Below are 12,835 nucleotides of genomic sequence, written 5' to 3'. Positions count from 1 at the left end.
GATGCCACCTACAGCCCAGATTCAGTAATGGGCACAGAGCTGAAAAAAATCACATGTGAAAGCCAAGTAGATGGAGACACAGGCAATAACTGAGTCCTGGAGCTGGTCAGAGGTCTGTTAGACATTCAGAACACTGGTTGTGGTCCTTTTGAGTAGTTCTGGGTTTTTCAAGCCAGTGTTTATGTAAAGAAGAACCTCCCTTGATATTGTGATTAGTTGGAGCAAGCTGATCACAAGCAGTTCATTTGCTGCAAGTTGCCAGCCTGCCTCTGAAATGCTGTAGGATTTCCACAGAAGTCATGTTTTCCTCCTTTTAACATAAGAAGTTGTTGAGTGTGTCAGAGCTTGCAGAGGTTTAGCAGCCCTGGCCCTGTCCTCAGCTTCTCACAGTGCTGGTCACAAAGGAGGTGGCCGAGCTGAGGGGACTCGGTGTTTCAGCCTAAAAATAACCTAAAAAGGGAGCTGTGAGAGTTGACTTGCTCTTGTCAGACAATAGAAAGGCAGCTCATGAGACCTGGCAGTGTCCCATCTCCAAGCAGACGTCCTGTGCCCAGAGCTGTCCCGCTGGGTGTCTGGGGACTGGTGACGCTCAGTGGGCCCGAGGGCGGCTGTGGGAGCTGCTGAGCCCTTCTCCTGGCAGCCTGAGTTGTGTCCCTGCTGACTCTTGCCCAGTGACATGGGACAGGGATGTACATCTCATGAGCTGTCTTTGCCTTGGGGCCAGTGTGTGTCTGTGTGGCTGGTTCTGCTCCCTTGAAAAGGGCTGCAGTGGGAGGAAGCAGCTTCTGGCTGTGGTGATTGTGTTGTGGGGGCCAGGCCAAGCCCTTTGCTGTCTGCTGGGCTGTGGGGCTGCAGGCAGGAGCTGGACATCCTCCCTCTCCGCCTCATTGGAGCAAAAGACTCATCATCTCCTGGCTTTAGCGTCCTTTCCTGACTGTCACCCTGGGAACTGTTGTCCTGTCCAGCTTCTCACCTGCAGGGTCAGGGAGGGAGGGGGCTGCTGGGGCTCCCAGGGCATCTGCAGAGAGCTGGGCTTGGCTGAGGCTGTGTGAGTGCAGCCTGGGCTCCCAGGGACAGGCACTGGAAGGGGCTGTGGAGGCTCCTCTGGAGACATTCCAGCCCAGCTGGATGAGTCGCTGTGTGCCCTGCTCTAGGTGGTGCTGCCCTGGCAGGGGGCTGCACTGGGTGAGCTCTGTGTGATTGTGTGATCCCAGCCCGTGTGATTGTGCTGGGGCGCAGTGAGCCAGGCTGCCGCAGGTGGCGGGGCCTCAGGAAGGCCGTGTGGTCTGAGGCAGGTGCCACATTGCATCCATCTCCCCTGAGCTCTGGAGAGTCCCACCCAAACTGCTTGTAGTGGGTGCGAGGGACTGTGCAGCTCTGGGTGAGAGCAGAACCCTGAGACGGGAGCGAGGGGAAGGGGCAGGGTGGGCTCGGCGGTGCCAGGCTCCCAGGCCTCGCTGACACAGCCCTCCCCGCCAGGCCTGCCGCGATTTCCTGGACTTGGCCGAGACGCACAGCCGGAGATGGCAGCGGGCGCTGCAGCATGAGCGGGAGCAGCGCAGCCGCCTGGAGGAGACCATCGAGCAGTTAGCCAAGCAGCACAACAGCTTGGAGCGGGCCTGCCGCGGCGCGCCCGGCCTGGCCTCCGCCGGCACCGCCAGCACCGGCACCGCCAAGGGTGAGTGCGGCGGAGCGGGGCTCCTGCTCGGCTGCTGCCAGCGGGGGTGGGAAGCGTGGACTCAGTCCTTCTGGTTGGAAAAGGCCTTTAAGGTCAGAGAGTCCAATCAGGCAGGCGCTAAACGGAGCCGTGTTCCTCAGCACATCATCTGGTGGCTTTCGAGCAGCTCCGGGGCTGGGCACTGCCCCAGCTCCCTGGGCAGCCTGGCACAGGGCTGACACCCCTCTCAGGGAAACAGTTCTGCCTCAGCTCCAGCCTCAACCTCCCCTGGGGCAACTGCAGCCCCTTTCTTGTCTTGTCATTCCTTACTGAAGAGGACAGACCAACCCCCAGCTCCCTGCAGGCTCCTGTCAGGGAGTGTCAGAGAGCGCTGCTGTCTGCCCTCAGGCTCCTCTTCTCCAGGCTCAACACCCCCATTCCCTCAGCCCCTCCCCAGCCCCTTGTGCTCCAGCCCCTTCCCCAGCTCTGTGCCCGGCTCTGGCCACGCTGCAGCCCCTCAGTGTCCCTGTGGCAGTGAGTGAGGGGCCCAGCACTGACACAGCCCTGGAGCTGCAGCCCCTCAGTGTCCCTGTGGCAGTGAGTGAGGGGCCCAGCACTGACACAGCCCTGGAGCTGCAGCCCCTCAGTGTCCCTGTGGCAGTGAGTGAGGGGCCCAGCACTGAGCACAGCCCTGGAGCTGCAGCCCCTCAGTGTCCCTGTGGCAGTGAGTGAGGGGCCCAGCACTGACACAGCCCTGGAGCTGCAGCCCCTCAGTGTCCCTGTGGCAGTGAGTGAGGGGCCCAGCACTGACACAGCCCTGGAGCTGCAGCCCCTCAGTGTCCCTGTGGCAGTGAGTGAGGGGCCCAGCACTGACACAGCCCTGGAGCTGCAGCCTCCCCAGGGCCCAGCACAGGGGACAATCCCTGCCCTGCTCCTGCTGCCACCCCACTGCTGATCCCAGCCAGGATGCCCTTGGCCTTCTTGCCCACCTGGGCATGCTGCTGCCTCAGGTTCAGCTGTAAATTAACCCCCCCAGGTCCTTTCCCTCTGGGCAGCTTTCCAGCCACACATCCCCAAGCCTGTGGCGTTACATGGGGCTTGTGATTGTTTTTATTAACAGATCCCATTACCTCATAGTCATCCCTAATTGTCCTACTGCTCCTTGCTTGAGGGCTTGGATGTCCTCAAGATATGGATGCAGGAGAGGGTTGTGGGGATCTGTCCCACCACAGCAGAGAGGTGTGGGGCTGGAAAACCTCAGGGCTGGGAAATCTTTCTGAGCATCACCTGAAATGTGATCTTTCTTCCTCTGGTCTAATCCAAACTCAGTTTCCTGGCAGAAGGGGCAGTGCTGGAGTGGCAGCCGTGTGGGGGTGTGAGTTATGTGAGTTACTGGCTCAGGAGGCCTGCTGGCAGTTTTGGAGGTGGGCCCCAGCACAGGAGGGAGGCCTTGTGTGCCTGGACTGGGGAGCAGGACACATGCTGCCAGGGTACATCCTTGCTTTTAGGAGCTGGAGATTGGTACAGCAGCCCTTGGCTGTGGAGTGGGATGCAGAGGAGGAGGACAGACTGTGAAGGGAACCAATGTTGCAGAGGACACAGTGAGAGAAGGGTGGGCTCTGGGGACAGACTTGTTCTCAATGAGTTCTAAAGGGGACCAGCAGCACCTGAGCATCTCAGACCCTTTGTGCCAACAGGGAGTGTGCAGTCTGCAAAAGGAGAGGCCAGTGATGAAGATGAAGAGACAGAGTATTTTGACGCCATGGAGGATGCACCAGCTTTTATCACTGTAACTGCAGACCCCAAGCACCACAGGTACAAGCTCTTACCCCAGAGCCACGTGTTGCAACCTGGTGGAACCTGCTGTGAGTGCAGGAAGAGCAGGAGAGGGACAGTTTCCCTGGTTCTGGACTTGAGGGCAGCGTTCTCTCCTGTGGAGTTACTCTATGGGCACATTCCCCAGCAAATGGGCCGCTTCTGCCCAGGGCTCTGTACTGCTCTTGCAGTCCTGGGGCAAGGGAGGCTGAGGATGGCCCCACCTATAGTGAAGCGTGTGAGGAGGGATGAGTGTCACAGCTGTGCTATGGGAAAGCTGAATCCTCTGCCCCAGCAGCTGCTGTGAGCTTGAGGGGAGCCTGGGCAGGAGCTTGGAGAGGGGATCCCTGGGAGCATTGTGCAGAAACAGGGAGTACCCTGCCTTCCTCTGCCTTGAGCTGCTCTTTCACCTCCCTGGGCATCTGTCTGGGCTGGAGGCAGCTGTGCTCTGAACCATGGTCACACTCTGTGGTGAAAGCAGAGGCTCTGCCCCTAGGCTGGGACATACGATGCTGGGCATCCCCCTGTAACACCTGCCCACAGCCTCTGTCACTCTGTTGCCTTCCTGGCAGCACGCAGGGATGGTGCAGGGAGATGCTCTGGGTGTTGCTGATTGTGCTGCACCAGCCCCAGCTCTTCTCTCCCTTTGTGTTTACCAGCTGGTACCTTCTTCCCCACAGGCGTTCGGGCAGTAACCTGAGCGGGGCCAGTGAGGGCCACCCCGAGGACTGGAACCTGGAGGACAGTGTGAGTTGACTGGGCAGAGTGGGAGGGATGGTCCTGGCAGGATGGAACCAGGGGAGAGGAGGAGGTTGTGGAGGAGAGTCCCAGCTGGGTTCCTCCCACAGCTCCAGGATGTTGCTGTCTTACAGCAGCACCCCAACACCCTCCTAAGGGAAGCAGGAAGGTGTTGGGGGGTAACTGCACTGTTATTCCCTTCATGCTCTGCACAAGTTTCCAGCCTAACACCAGCCAGCAATGAAGCACCACAGAGCTGTGCTTAAACATAACAACAGCAGTAAAAAGATGTTGTTCTAACAGTGTAATACCTGGTTATTATAATAGAAATGAAAAGAAATATAACAGAGAGAGGAAGAGAAACCAAAACCAAAGCCAAGTGATGGCCACTGCCATTGCTCACCACTCACTGACTGGTGCCCAAGCAGCAATTGACCCCTCCCCACTGACTGCCCCCAGCTTCTACCCTGGGCATGACACCCTGGGGCTGCTTGGGCTCAGCTGTCCTGGCCATGCTCCCTCCCAGCTCCTCGTGTACCCCCAGTGCACTCACTGGCAGGGCAGGGGGAGCAGCAGAAAGGGCCTGGATGCTGTGCAGCACTGCTCAGCAAGAACCAAAACAGCCCTTTGTTGCCAACATTATTGCAGGAAGAAAATCTCCTCTCTCTCAGATGAAACCAGGACAGCAGCACACATGCCCACAGTCTCCTGGGCTGTGTTTGCTGCTCCTCAGAGCTGTTGAGCCTGGTTGGGTCATGCTGGGCAAGGCTGGCTTAGACTCACCTTTCTTCTGTTGCTTCTGTAGGTGTTTGAAAGCTCCAATCAGAGCAGCTGCAATGAATCCACTTGCAAAGATCTCTTGCCGAAGAAAAGGAGACGGACTTGCATCCCTGACAAGCCCAACTACAGCCTTAACCTCTGGAGCATCATGAAGAACTGCATTGGCAAAGAGCTGTCCAAGATCCCCATGCCCGTGAGTTAGCGTGTCCCAGGCGCCAAGGGCCGGCCCAGGCCGGGCTGCCAACGTGAAGGGTTCGCTCTGGCTGCAGCTCTGGGCTGTGCAAAGGGTTTGGGTTACAGCTTCAGGCAGTCCTGGCAGGTGCTGGGGTAGCACAGGAGTGTGGCACCAGCTGCCAGCCCCATCCTGGGGTACTGCTTCTGCCCTGGCAGGCTTCTGAAGCCGCCTTGTTTCTCCCCAGCCCTGTGGCACTGCTGCAGTGGGTCCCTGCTGCTCAGCTCTGCTGATTCTAAGCCCTGTGTTTTTCCCTGCAGTTTATTTGCCCCTTGAAATCCTCATCTGCTACCAGAGACTCTGCACAGCCAGAAAGCTAAACCAGACAGGCAGGAGGGGCTGTGCTGCCCTCAGCAGCATGGAGCTGTGCAGTGTGCATTGCTCTGAGTCATGGCTGTTACGTTGGGACTGTTGGGATTGGGTCAGCTCTTTGGGACCAATCCATTCTCCTGTGCCAGCTGTGGAGAGCCCTGGCACCTTGCTCACACGAGTCCCAGGGCAGGCTGGAGCAGAGGGGACATTGCTCAGGTGTCCTCTGTAAACCCAGCTGTGGCAGAGTCAAGGAGAGAACCAGGACACCTGGAATCCCTGAGGATTCAAGTGTTTCACCCAGGGGCTACACCTTGTTGCTGATGAAGCTTTCCCCAGTCTGTGTCCCAGGGCTGTGATGCTCAGGGAGCAGGCCCTCCTGCACCCAACAGCACTGCAGGGCTGTGCTTTACCCCAGGAGTGCAAAGTACTTTTATTTTCATTGCAAAAAGCAGCCTTTTATTGAAGAAGATGCCATGGGGATGATTTACAGCACTGCTGGGTGCTGCTGGGGTTGCTCCTTGGGGTGAAGGCTTCCTGGGGATGCTCAGCAGAGGGTTTGCTGGTGGGGGTCTGTCTGGAGGAACCCCCCTTGCACAGGCTGCTGCAGAGGGTAAGCAACATAGCATCATGGAATGGTAGGGGTTGGAAAGGAGATGCTCTTTAGAGATCATCTAGTACAACTCCCCTGCAGAAGCAGGTCCATGTGCATTTAATTCTTGCAGGTAAGTAACCCTGCCCCTCAGATGAAATGCTGCCTGTGCCAGAGCTTCCCCTAGATTACAGCCTTTGGTTTCCCAGAGCAAACCAAGCTCCCAGTTCCTGAGCAGGTCTTCACCAGCCTGGTGAGCAGCATGGATGGGGCTGGGTACCATCATAAGGAATGTATTTCCCCCAAATCAAAGTCCTGGCAAGCTTGTGAGAGCTGTGAAGCAACTGGAGGTGACCAGGGAGTATTGTGGCACTGACTGAAGTGGAAATAGCCCAGCAAAGGATGATCCCTGGAGCCCTGGAGTGGTATTTGGGGGTTGTTCCTTAGCTGGGTAAAGGAGAAGGAGTGTGTTACAGTGGCTTGAATTGATTGTATTTTGTCTCTTGAAGCAGTGACTGACACTCTCTGAGTAAGAGTGAGGAGTTTGTCTCCTCCATGTGCTGTTTCCAGCTGAGATACACAGCCCAGCGCTGCCTGGTAGCATTTCTGCAGCACCATCAATATCACATAAAGGCACAATGGGTACAGAAACAAGCTCAGGATGCGAAATACCAGCAGCTGCTGGTGTCTGGGGAGAGGAAATTTATACCTTCCCTATCCATCATGTTGTTCTGGGAGCTGCTAAAGCTGAGTCCAAACCTGAGGGCAATATGTTCTGCTTGCACAGCAGCCCCCAGCAGCAGCTCGGGGGATGTAATGACTCCGTCCCTCCCTGGGGTGAGTGGATCCAGTTTCCCAGCACTGCTGTCTCTGTAAACTGCTCAGCAGAGCTATGGGTTGTAAAGAAGGGGCTCAGTCTGGCCTCAGCCACTCACTCCTCTCTCTGGGAGTCAGGAGATGCTTTGCACCCTGCCAGCTCAGCCACGTGCGGCATTGCTTTAGGAGATTGACCCTAAGAGTGGGCAGCTCGTGGTGAGGCAGCAGGGATCAATTCAGTCTCCTTCCAACAGCACTGAGAGCCCTCTCTCTGTAGTCATAAAATCACTGAATCACTTTGGTTGGCAAAGCCCTTTCAGCTCCTGGAGTCCCTCCCCTCCCCCTGCCCAGCCCAGCACTGACCCACAGCCCTCAGCACCTCAGCCCCATGGCTTTGGGGTCCCTCCAGGGCTGGGCACTGCCCCAGCTCCCTGGGCAGCCTGGCACAGGGGCTGACACCCCTCTCAGGGAAAAACTTTTTCCTAATCCCTTCCTAATTAGGAAGAGATCCCTGATCTCTTGAGGCCAACTTGAGTGTGTGTGCTTGGAGCAGAGGAGAAGCCGCCAGCTCTGTGAGTCGAGGCAGAGCTGCTGAGCGAGGCCTTTCACACAGTGGGGTGAAGGAGAAGGGATGGAGCAGCCAGCTTGGGGAGGGCTGTTTGGAAACGTGGTTAATTGCAGTACAAGCCCTCAGTGAGCCTCTTGAGCACACTGAATGGTGGGAGTTTTGCTTTCCATGTGCTTCACCTGACTCTTGGGAAACAAAGCGCATTCAGAGACCCCATCCTTCCCGAGGGGTGTGACAGCTGACAAACCTCTCTGTGCAAACAGCAACACTGCTGAATGGATTTTCTCTGGGCAAACCTATCTGCAGCATTGAAAAGGAAGAAGCTTTAGGGGTTTGGTGTTTGGAGTGGGTTCATCTTTCCCCATGGAAGGGTTTTGCTTTGCTGCTGCCCGAGCGGTGCTGGCCGAGGACGCAGCTGCCGGCTTTGCTCTGTGCCTCCTGTGTCTCTCCTGAGAGCTATCTCAAGCCAGCAGTCATTTGCTTTTTTGTGATGCTGCCTTTCCTACACAGCTCTTCTTTTCTCCTGCTTATAGGCTAAATCCCAGGCTGGAACAACCTGGAGTTTGTTTTCTTTAGCAGGAAACACGTAACTCGCCTTATAGAAGCGATTCTTCCATCCTTCCACCATCTGCCCCTTCTCAAATGTGTTTCTTTGTTCTGAACTGAAAGTACCAGGTGAATTTCACATGGTTTGGAGGCAGCAGATCTTTTGAGACAAAGTATCTCAGTCTTCCTTTCAATTAGTAAATCATTTCAGAGGAAAATCTTTTGCTAAAAGGAGCCCTTTCCTTTCCCCAGTGACGTTTGCAGCCTGTCCAGCCTGGCAGCTTACTGCACTTTTCTAACTGACAAAGCAATGACTTGGAGGTGGAAATAAGACCCATTTGGTTCTCCCAGGACAGAGCTTCCACTCTAGGCATTGCTGCTGCTGCTGCCTCTAGCTCACACGTGCAGTTTGGGTGCTGCTGTGGGGGACGTTGAAATGAGCCTTTTCAAGGTTCTCTGAGCTCCTGGGCCTGGAGTGGTGAAGGCTTTGCCAGAAGACAGTGGAGGTCAGCCCAGGGAGCAGCACATCTCTGCCCCACAGGGCCTCTTGCTTATAGCTGCTGGGATGCTGGCTGAGATGCAGGAGGGAGCTGGTCTCTCTGCTGAGGAACATTTTGGTGGTCACTTCTGTTCCATCTCCAGAGCAAGGTGATACCTGGAATGATACCTGGTCAGCTGCTGGCTCCCCAGCACACCTTTTCTCAGCTGGGAACTTCAAATCCCCAGCACAGGCTGGGGGTGACCTGCTGGAGAGCAGCTCCAGGAGAGACCTGGGAGTGCTGGGTGATAATAAACTGCCCATGAGCAGCAACGTGCCCTCGTGGGCAAGAGCCAATGGCAGCCTGGGGGCAGCAAGAGAGTGTGGGCAGCAGGTGGAGGGAGGTTGTGCTGCCCCTCTGCTCTGCCCTGCTGAGGCCTCATCTAGAGTCCTGGGGCCAGTTCTGGGCTCCCCAGCTGCAGAGGGACAGGGAAGTGCTGGAGAGAGGCCAATGCAGGGCCAGCAAGATGATGAGAGGACTGGAGCATCTTCCTTGTGAGGAAAGGCTGTGGGACCTGGGGCTATTCAGGCTGGAGAAGAGAAGGCTGAGGGAATCTCATTAATATTGACAAATATCTCACTGGTGGGTGTCAGGAGGTTGGGGCAGCACTTGTTCCTGTTGTATCCAGTGCCAGGACAAGGGGTGATGGGATGAAGCTGGAACACAAAAGTTCCACTGCAACATAAGGAAAGACTCTCTCAGTGCTGAGGGGAGGGAGCCCTGGCACAGGCTGCCCAGGGAGGGTGTGCAGGCTCCTTCCTGGGAGGTTTCCAAACCCACCTGGACACGTTCCTGTGTGACCTGATCTATGTGATCCTGCTTCTGCAGCGGGGTTGCACTGGATGATCTCTAAAAGTCCCTTCCAACCCCTACCATGCTGTGATTCTGTGATTCATGCTCTGGTGGTTCAGGGAGCAGAGCAGAGCATGTCCTTGTTGCCTTTATTTGGGGTCTGTGTGCTGCTGCAGTGCCTCAGCACATCCAGCCCCTCACCGTGGGGCTGCTGCTTCGCTTCCCATCACCCTGGATCCCAGGCTCATGGAGCACATTGCACTGTGCTCAGAGCCAAACACGTGTGGTGCTGGTGGTTAGCAGGGCACAGTGCTGGGGGCAAAGGGCCAAGGCTGAGGTCCCCAGCTGGGCACTTGTCCTGCTTTATGACCCACCCTTCCTGCCTTCCAGGTGAACTTCAACGAGCCGCTGTCCATGCTGCAGAGGCTCACAGAGGACCTGGAGTACCACGAGCTGCTGGACAAAGCGGTCAAGTGCGAGAGCTCCACGGAGCAGATGTGCTTCGTCGCTGCCTTCTCCGTGTCTTCCTACTCCACCACTGTCCACCGCACTGCCAAGCCCTTCAACCCTCTGCTGGGGGAGACCTACGAGCTGGACAGGCTGGAGGAGTTTGGCTTCCGTTCCCTGTGTGAGCAGGTGAGGCTGGGTCTGCAGAGGGGCTCCCTGCCTCTGCCCTGATGCCCTGACCAGCCAAAGCAGCTCTTTGCTGAAGGAGACTCAGCATCTCCTCACACCAAACCTTCCTCCTGGCCGAGACAGCCAGTGGGTTGCTGTTGGTGTTGGCAGAAAGCAGCAGCAGGCACAGCGTGTCTCCAGGGCTGGGCACTGCCCCAGCTCCCTGGGCAGCCTGGCACAGGGGCTGACACCCCTCTCAGGGAAACAGTTCTGCCTCAGCTCCAACCTCAACCTCCCCTGGGGCAACTGCAGCCCCTTTCCTCTTGTTACTGGGGAGCAGAGCCTGACCCCCAGCTCCCTGTCAGGGAGTGTCAGAGAGTGCTGCTGTCTGCCCTCAGCCTCCTCTTCTCCAGGCTCAACACCCCCATTCCCTCAGCCCCTCCCCAGCCCCCTTGTGCTCCAGCCCCTTCCCCAGCTCTGTGCCCGGCTCTGGCCACGCTGCAGCCCCTCAGTGTCCCTCTTGTAGTGAGGATCTAAACCTCCCGTGGTGCAACTTGAGCCAATTTCCTCTTTCCTCTTCCATTCATTACTGGAGAGAAGAGGCTGACCCTCACCTCACTGCAGCCTCCTTTCAGGGAGTTGTAGAGACTGATGAAGAAGAGGAGGAGAGAGGCATCTGTCACCCTGCCAGGGCTCCCTGGCAGCGGCCTGGGCCTGAGGCTGCTGTCACATCTCAGCACTTGAGCAGAAAGGGGAAGCTCTCCTCTCCCAAACTCCCTTGTAGCTATGCAGCAATGCCTCCAAACTGTTTCAGGTTATCTTTGGGATGGAGAGTATCTCAGGGTCTCCTTTCTTGTTGGACATCTGGGCTGTCCCAGTCCCAGGAGCTGATGCCCTTGGCTGCAGCGAGCCAGGACACCACTGAGCAGCGTGCAGTGAGCTGTGGCTGTGAACATGCCTCCCCTTCCTGCCCTGCCCAGTGCCTCACCTGCTCCCAGGAGGCAGATGTGGGGCAGCAGCATCCCTCCAGGCATCCCCCAGCACTGTGCTGGGAATGGTGCAGAGCTCAGGCTCATCACACCCTCACCTCCCCTCGCCTGGCACCCCTGTCCCTGTCCTGCTGCGCAGCCACGTTCCCCACACGGCTTTATGCACAGCCCAGAGGAATCAGGGGGCTCTTCTACACCACCTCCTGGTGCCCTGCTCCCTGAGCTGTCACCCCTGCTCAGCCCAGTGTTAGAGAAGTTGGATGATTCCTTTCCAGGGTGCTTCATCTGTCCCTTAGCCAGCAACACCCCTCCTCCTCCTGGGGCACAGTCAGGACAGCTGGGTGGGTTTGTCACCCTCATTCTGGCCTCTTGGGTGCTGCTACATCACTCCCACGCCCTGACACCCCTTCTCTCATCCCTTCACCCTCCTCTTCACCACCCTCCTCCCTCCATCCTTGTCCCCTCCCAAATAACTAACCTGCCCTGAATTCCTTTTCCTGGTTGGTCTGGATTTTGCTGTATCTGTACCCAAATGTGGTATTTCTGACACCTCCCCATGAGCTGAGCTGGAGGCTGAAGAGAACCCCTGGGTGCAGCCCTGCTGGTCCCTACATCCCCCTCCCTCCCTGACATAGCACACAAGCTTCATCCAAAATCAGCTTTGTCATAACTCAGAGGCAACCTACTCCCTTGCAGCACTCTGCAGCCTTTGCTCCATGGGCAGAGCCTCTAGTTCTCCCTCCTGGAGCCAGCTCAAAGGGCATGTTGTGATGCTGCTGTCAGGGTGGGCAGGGTGGGACAGACACCACCCTTCCCACTGCTCTGGGCTTCCCTGGGGAGCTGCACGTGCTGCTCAGCCCACTGACACTCTGGCTGAGGCGCTGATAACCTTGTGCCTGAGATCCAGTCAGCCAAATAGGATTTGCTACCGCCAGTGACACTGGGATTTAACAGGGAGGTTTTTGCTCTGCTCATGTTTGTAATCCAGTAGCTTGGGGTGCTCAGCCTGTAATTACAGCAGTGCAAATCACCACTGCCCTCGGTGACAGGGCACAGTGGCTCTGGGTTCCCAGTGCTGGGGGGTGTTTGCTGTGCTGGAGCACTGTGGGTCAGTGGGGTGAGGTGCAGAGTCTGGCAGGGATGCCCTGCTCCTGCCTTGGCTGTGGGGACAGTGGGACATGAGCATCATCCTTTCACAAGTCATCCTCAGGGGCAGAGAGTATGTGCTTTTCCAGCCCTGTGTGTGTTGGGGGGGGACAAACCCAAAGGCTTGGCTGGGCAGATCCGTGTGTCTCTGCCGCCCTGGGGACACGTGGCCCAGGAGCCGGTGCTGGTGGAGCAGGAGTGCTGCCCTGGGGTGACTGGGGGTGCTGGCTGGGTGTCAGCACGTCCCTGGAGAGTGGGGCTGTGTCCTGGGGTCACAGCACAGCAGCATCTCACAGAGAGGGCTGCTAATGAGCCTTAGAAGACCCTGCCAGGAGGTCGCTGAACCTGCACGTGCTGCTAAAGTTCTTCAGGAGGAGGTGCAGGTGTCCAGGTTAGTGCAGCAGAGCATCCTCAGGGCCCAGGCTGGTGTGGAGCTCTTGCCTGTCCTGGGACTCACGCTGCAAGGGCTCTGCAGGGCTCTGAGTGCTGGTGGCTGTGACCTTACAGGCTGTTTTGCTCTCCCCAGGTGAGCCACCACCCCCCAGCAGCCGCCCATCACGTCTACTCCAAGCGAGGCTGGACGCTGTGGCAGGAAATCACCATTGCCAGCAAGTTCAGGGGCAAATACCTCTCCATCATGCCACTGGGTAGGTGACTTCTGCCCAGAGGATCAGGGCTTGCTTTGCTTTTCCTACTCTGCC

At 57.3% G+C, this 12,835-nt stretch overlaps 1 protein-coding gene across 4 annotated transcripts in view; it reads left to right on the top strand.

Moving 5' to 3' along the window:
• The window catches only part of OSBP2 (oxysterol binding protein 2), a 129,593-nt gene that overhangs the window by 109,498 nt on the left and 7,260 nt on the right, over positions 1-12,835 (top strand). For all 4 annotated transcript variants that reach the window (XM_062009936.1, XM_062009935.1, XM_062009937.1 and 1 more), the window contains 6 exons: positions 1,480-1,678; positions 3,355-3,472; positions 4,153-4,219; positions 5,016-5,183; positions 9,775-10,020; positions 12,661-12,781. In XM_062009936.1, the coding sequence (XP_061865920.1) occupies positions 1,480-1,678; positions 3,355-3,472; positions 4,153-4,219; positions 5,016-5,183; positions 9,775-10,020; positions 12,661-12,781 (919 nt within the window). The remainder of the gene's footprint in view (positions 1-1,479; positions 1,679-3,354; positions 3,473-4,152; positions 4,220-5,015; positions 5,184-9,774; positions 10,021-12,660; positions 12,782-12,835) is intronic.

Source organism: Colius striatus, chromosome 17, assembly GCF_028858725.1.
Source record: "Colius striatus isolate bColStr4 chromosome 17, bColStr4.1.hap1, whole genome shotgun sequence".
Classification (NCBI taxonomy): Eukaryota; Metazoa; Chordata; class Aves; order Coliiformes; family Coliidae; genus Colius; species Colius striatus.
The sequence above is the reverse complement of the archived record's forward strand: the minus strand, read 5'-3'. Positions and strand labels throughout refer to the sequence as shown.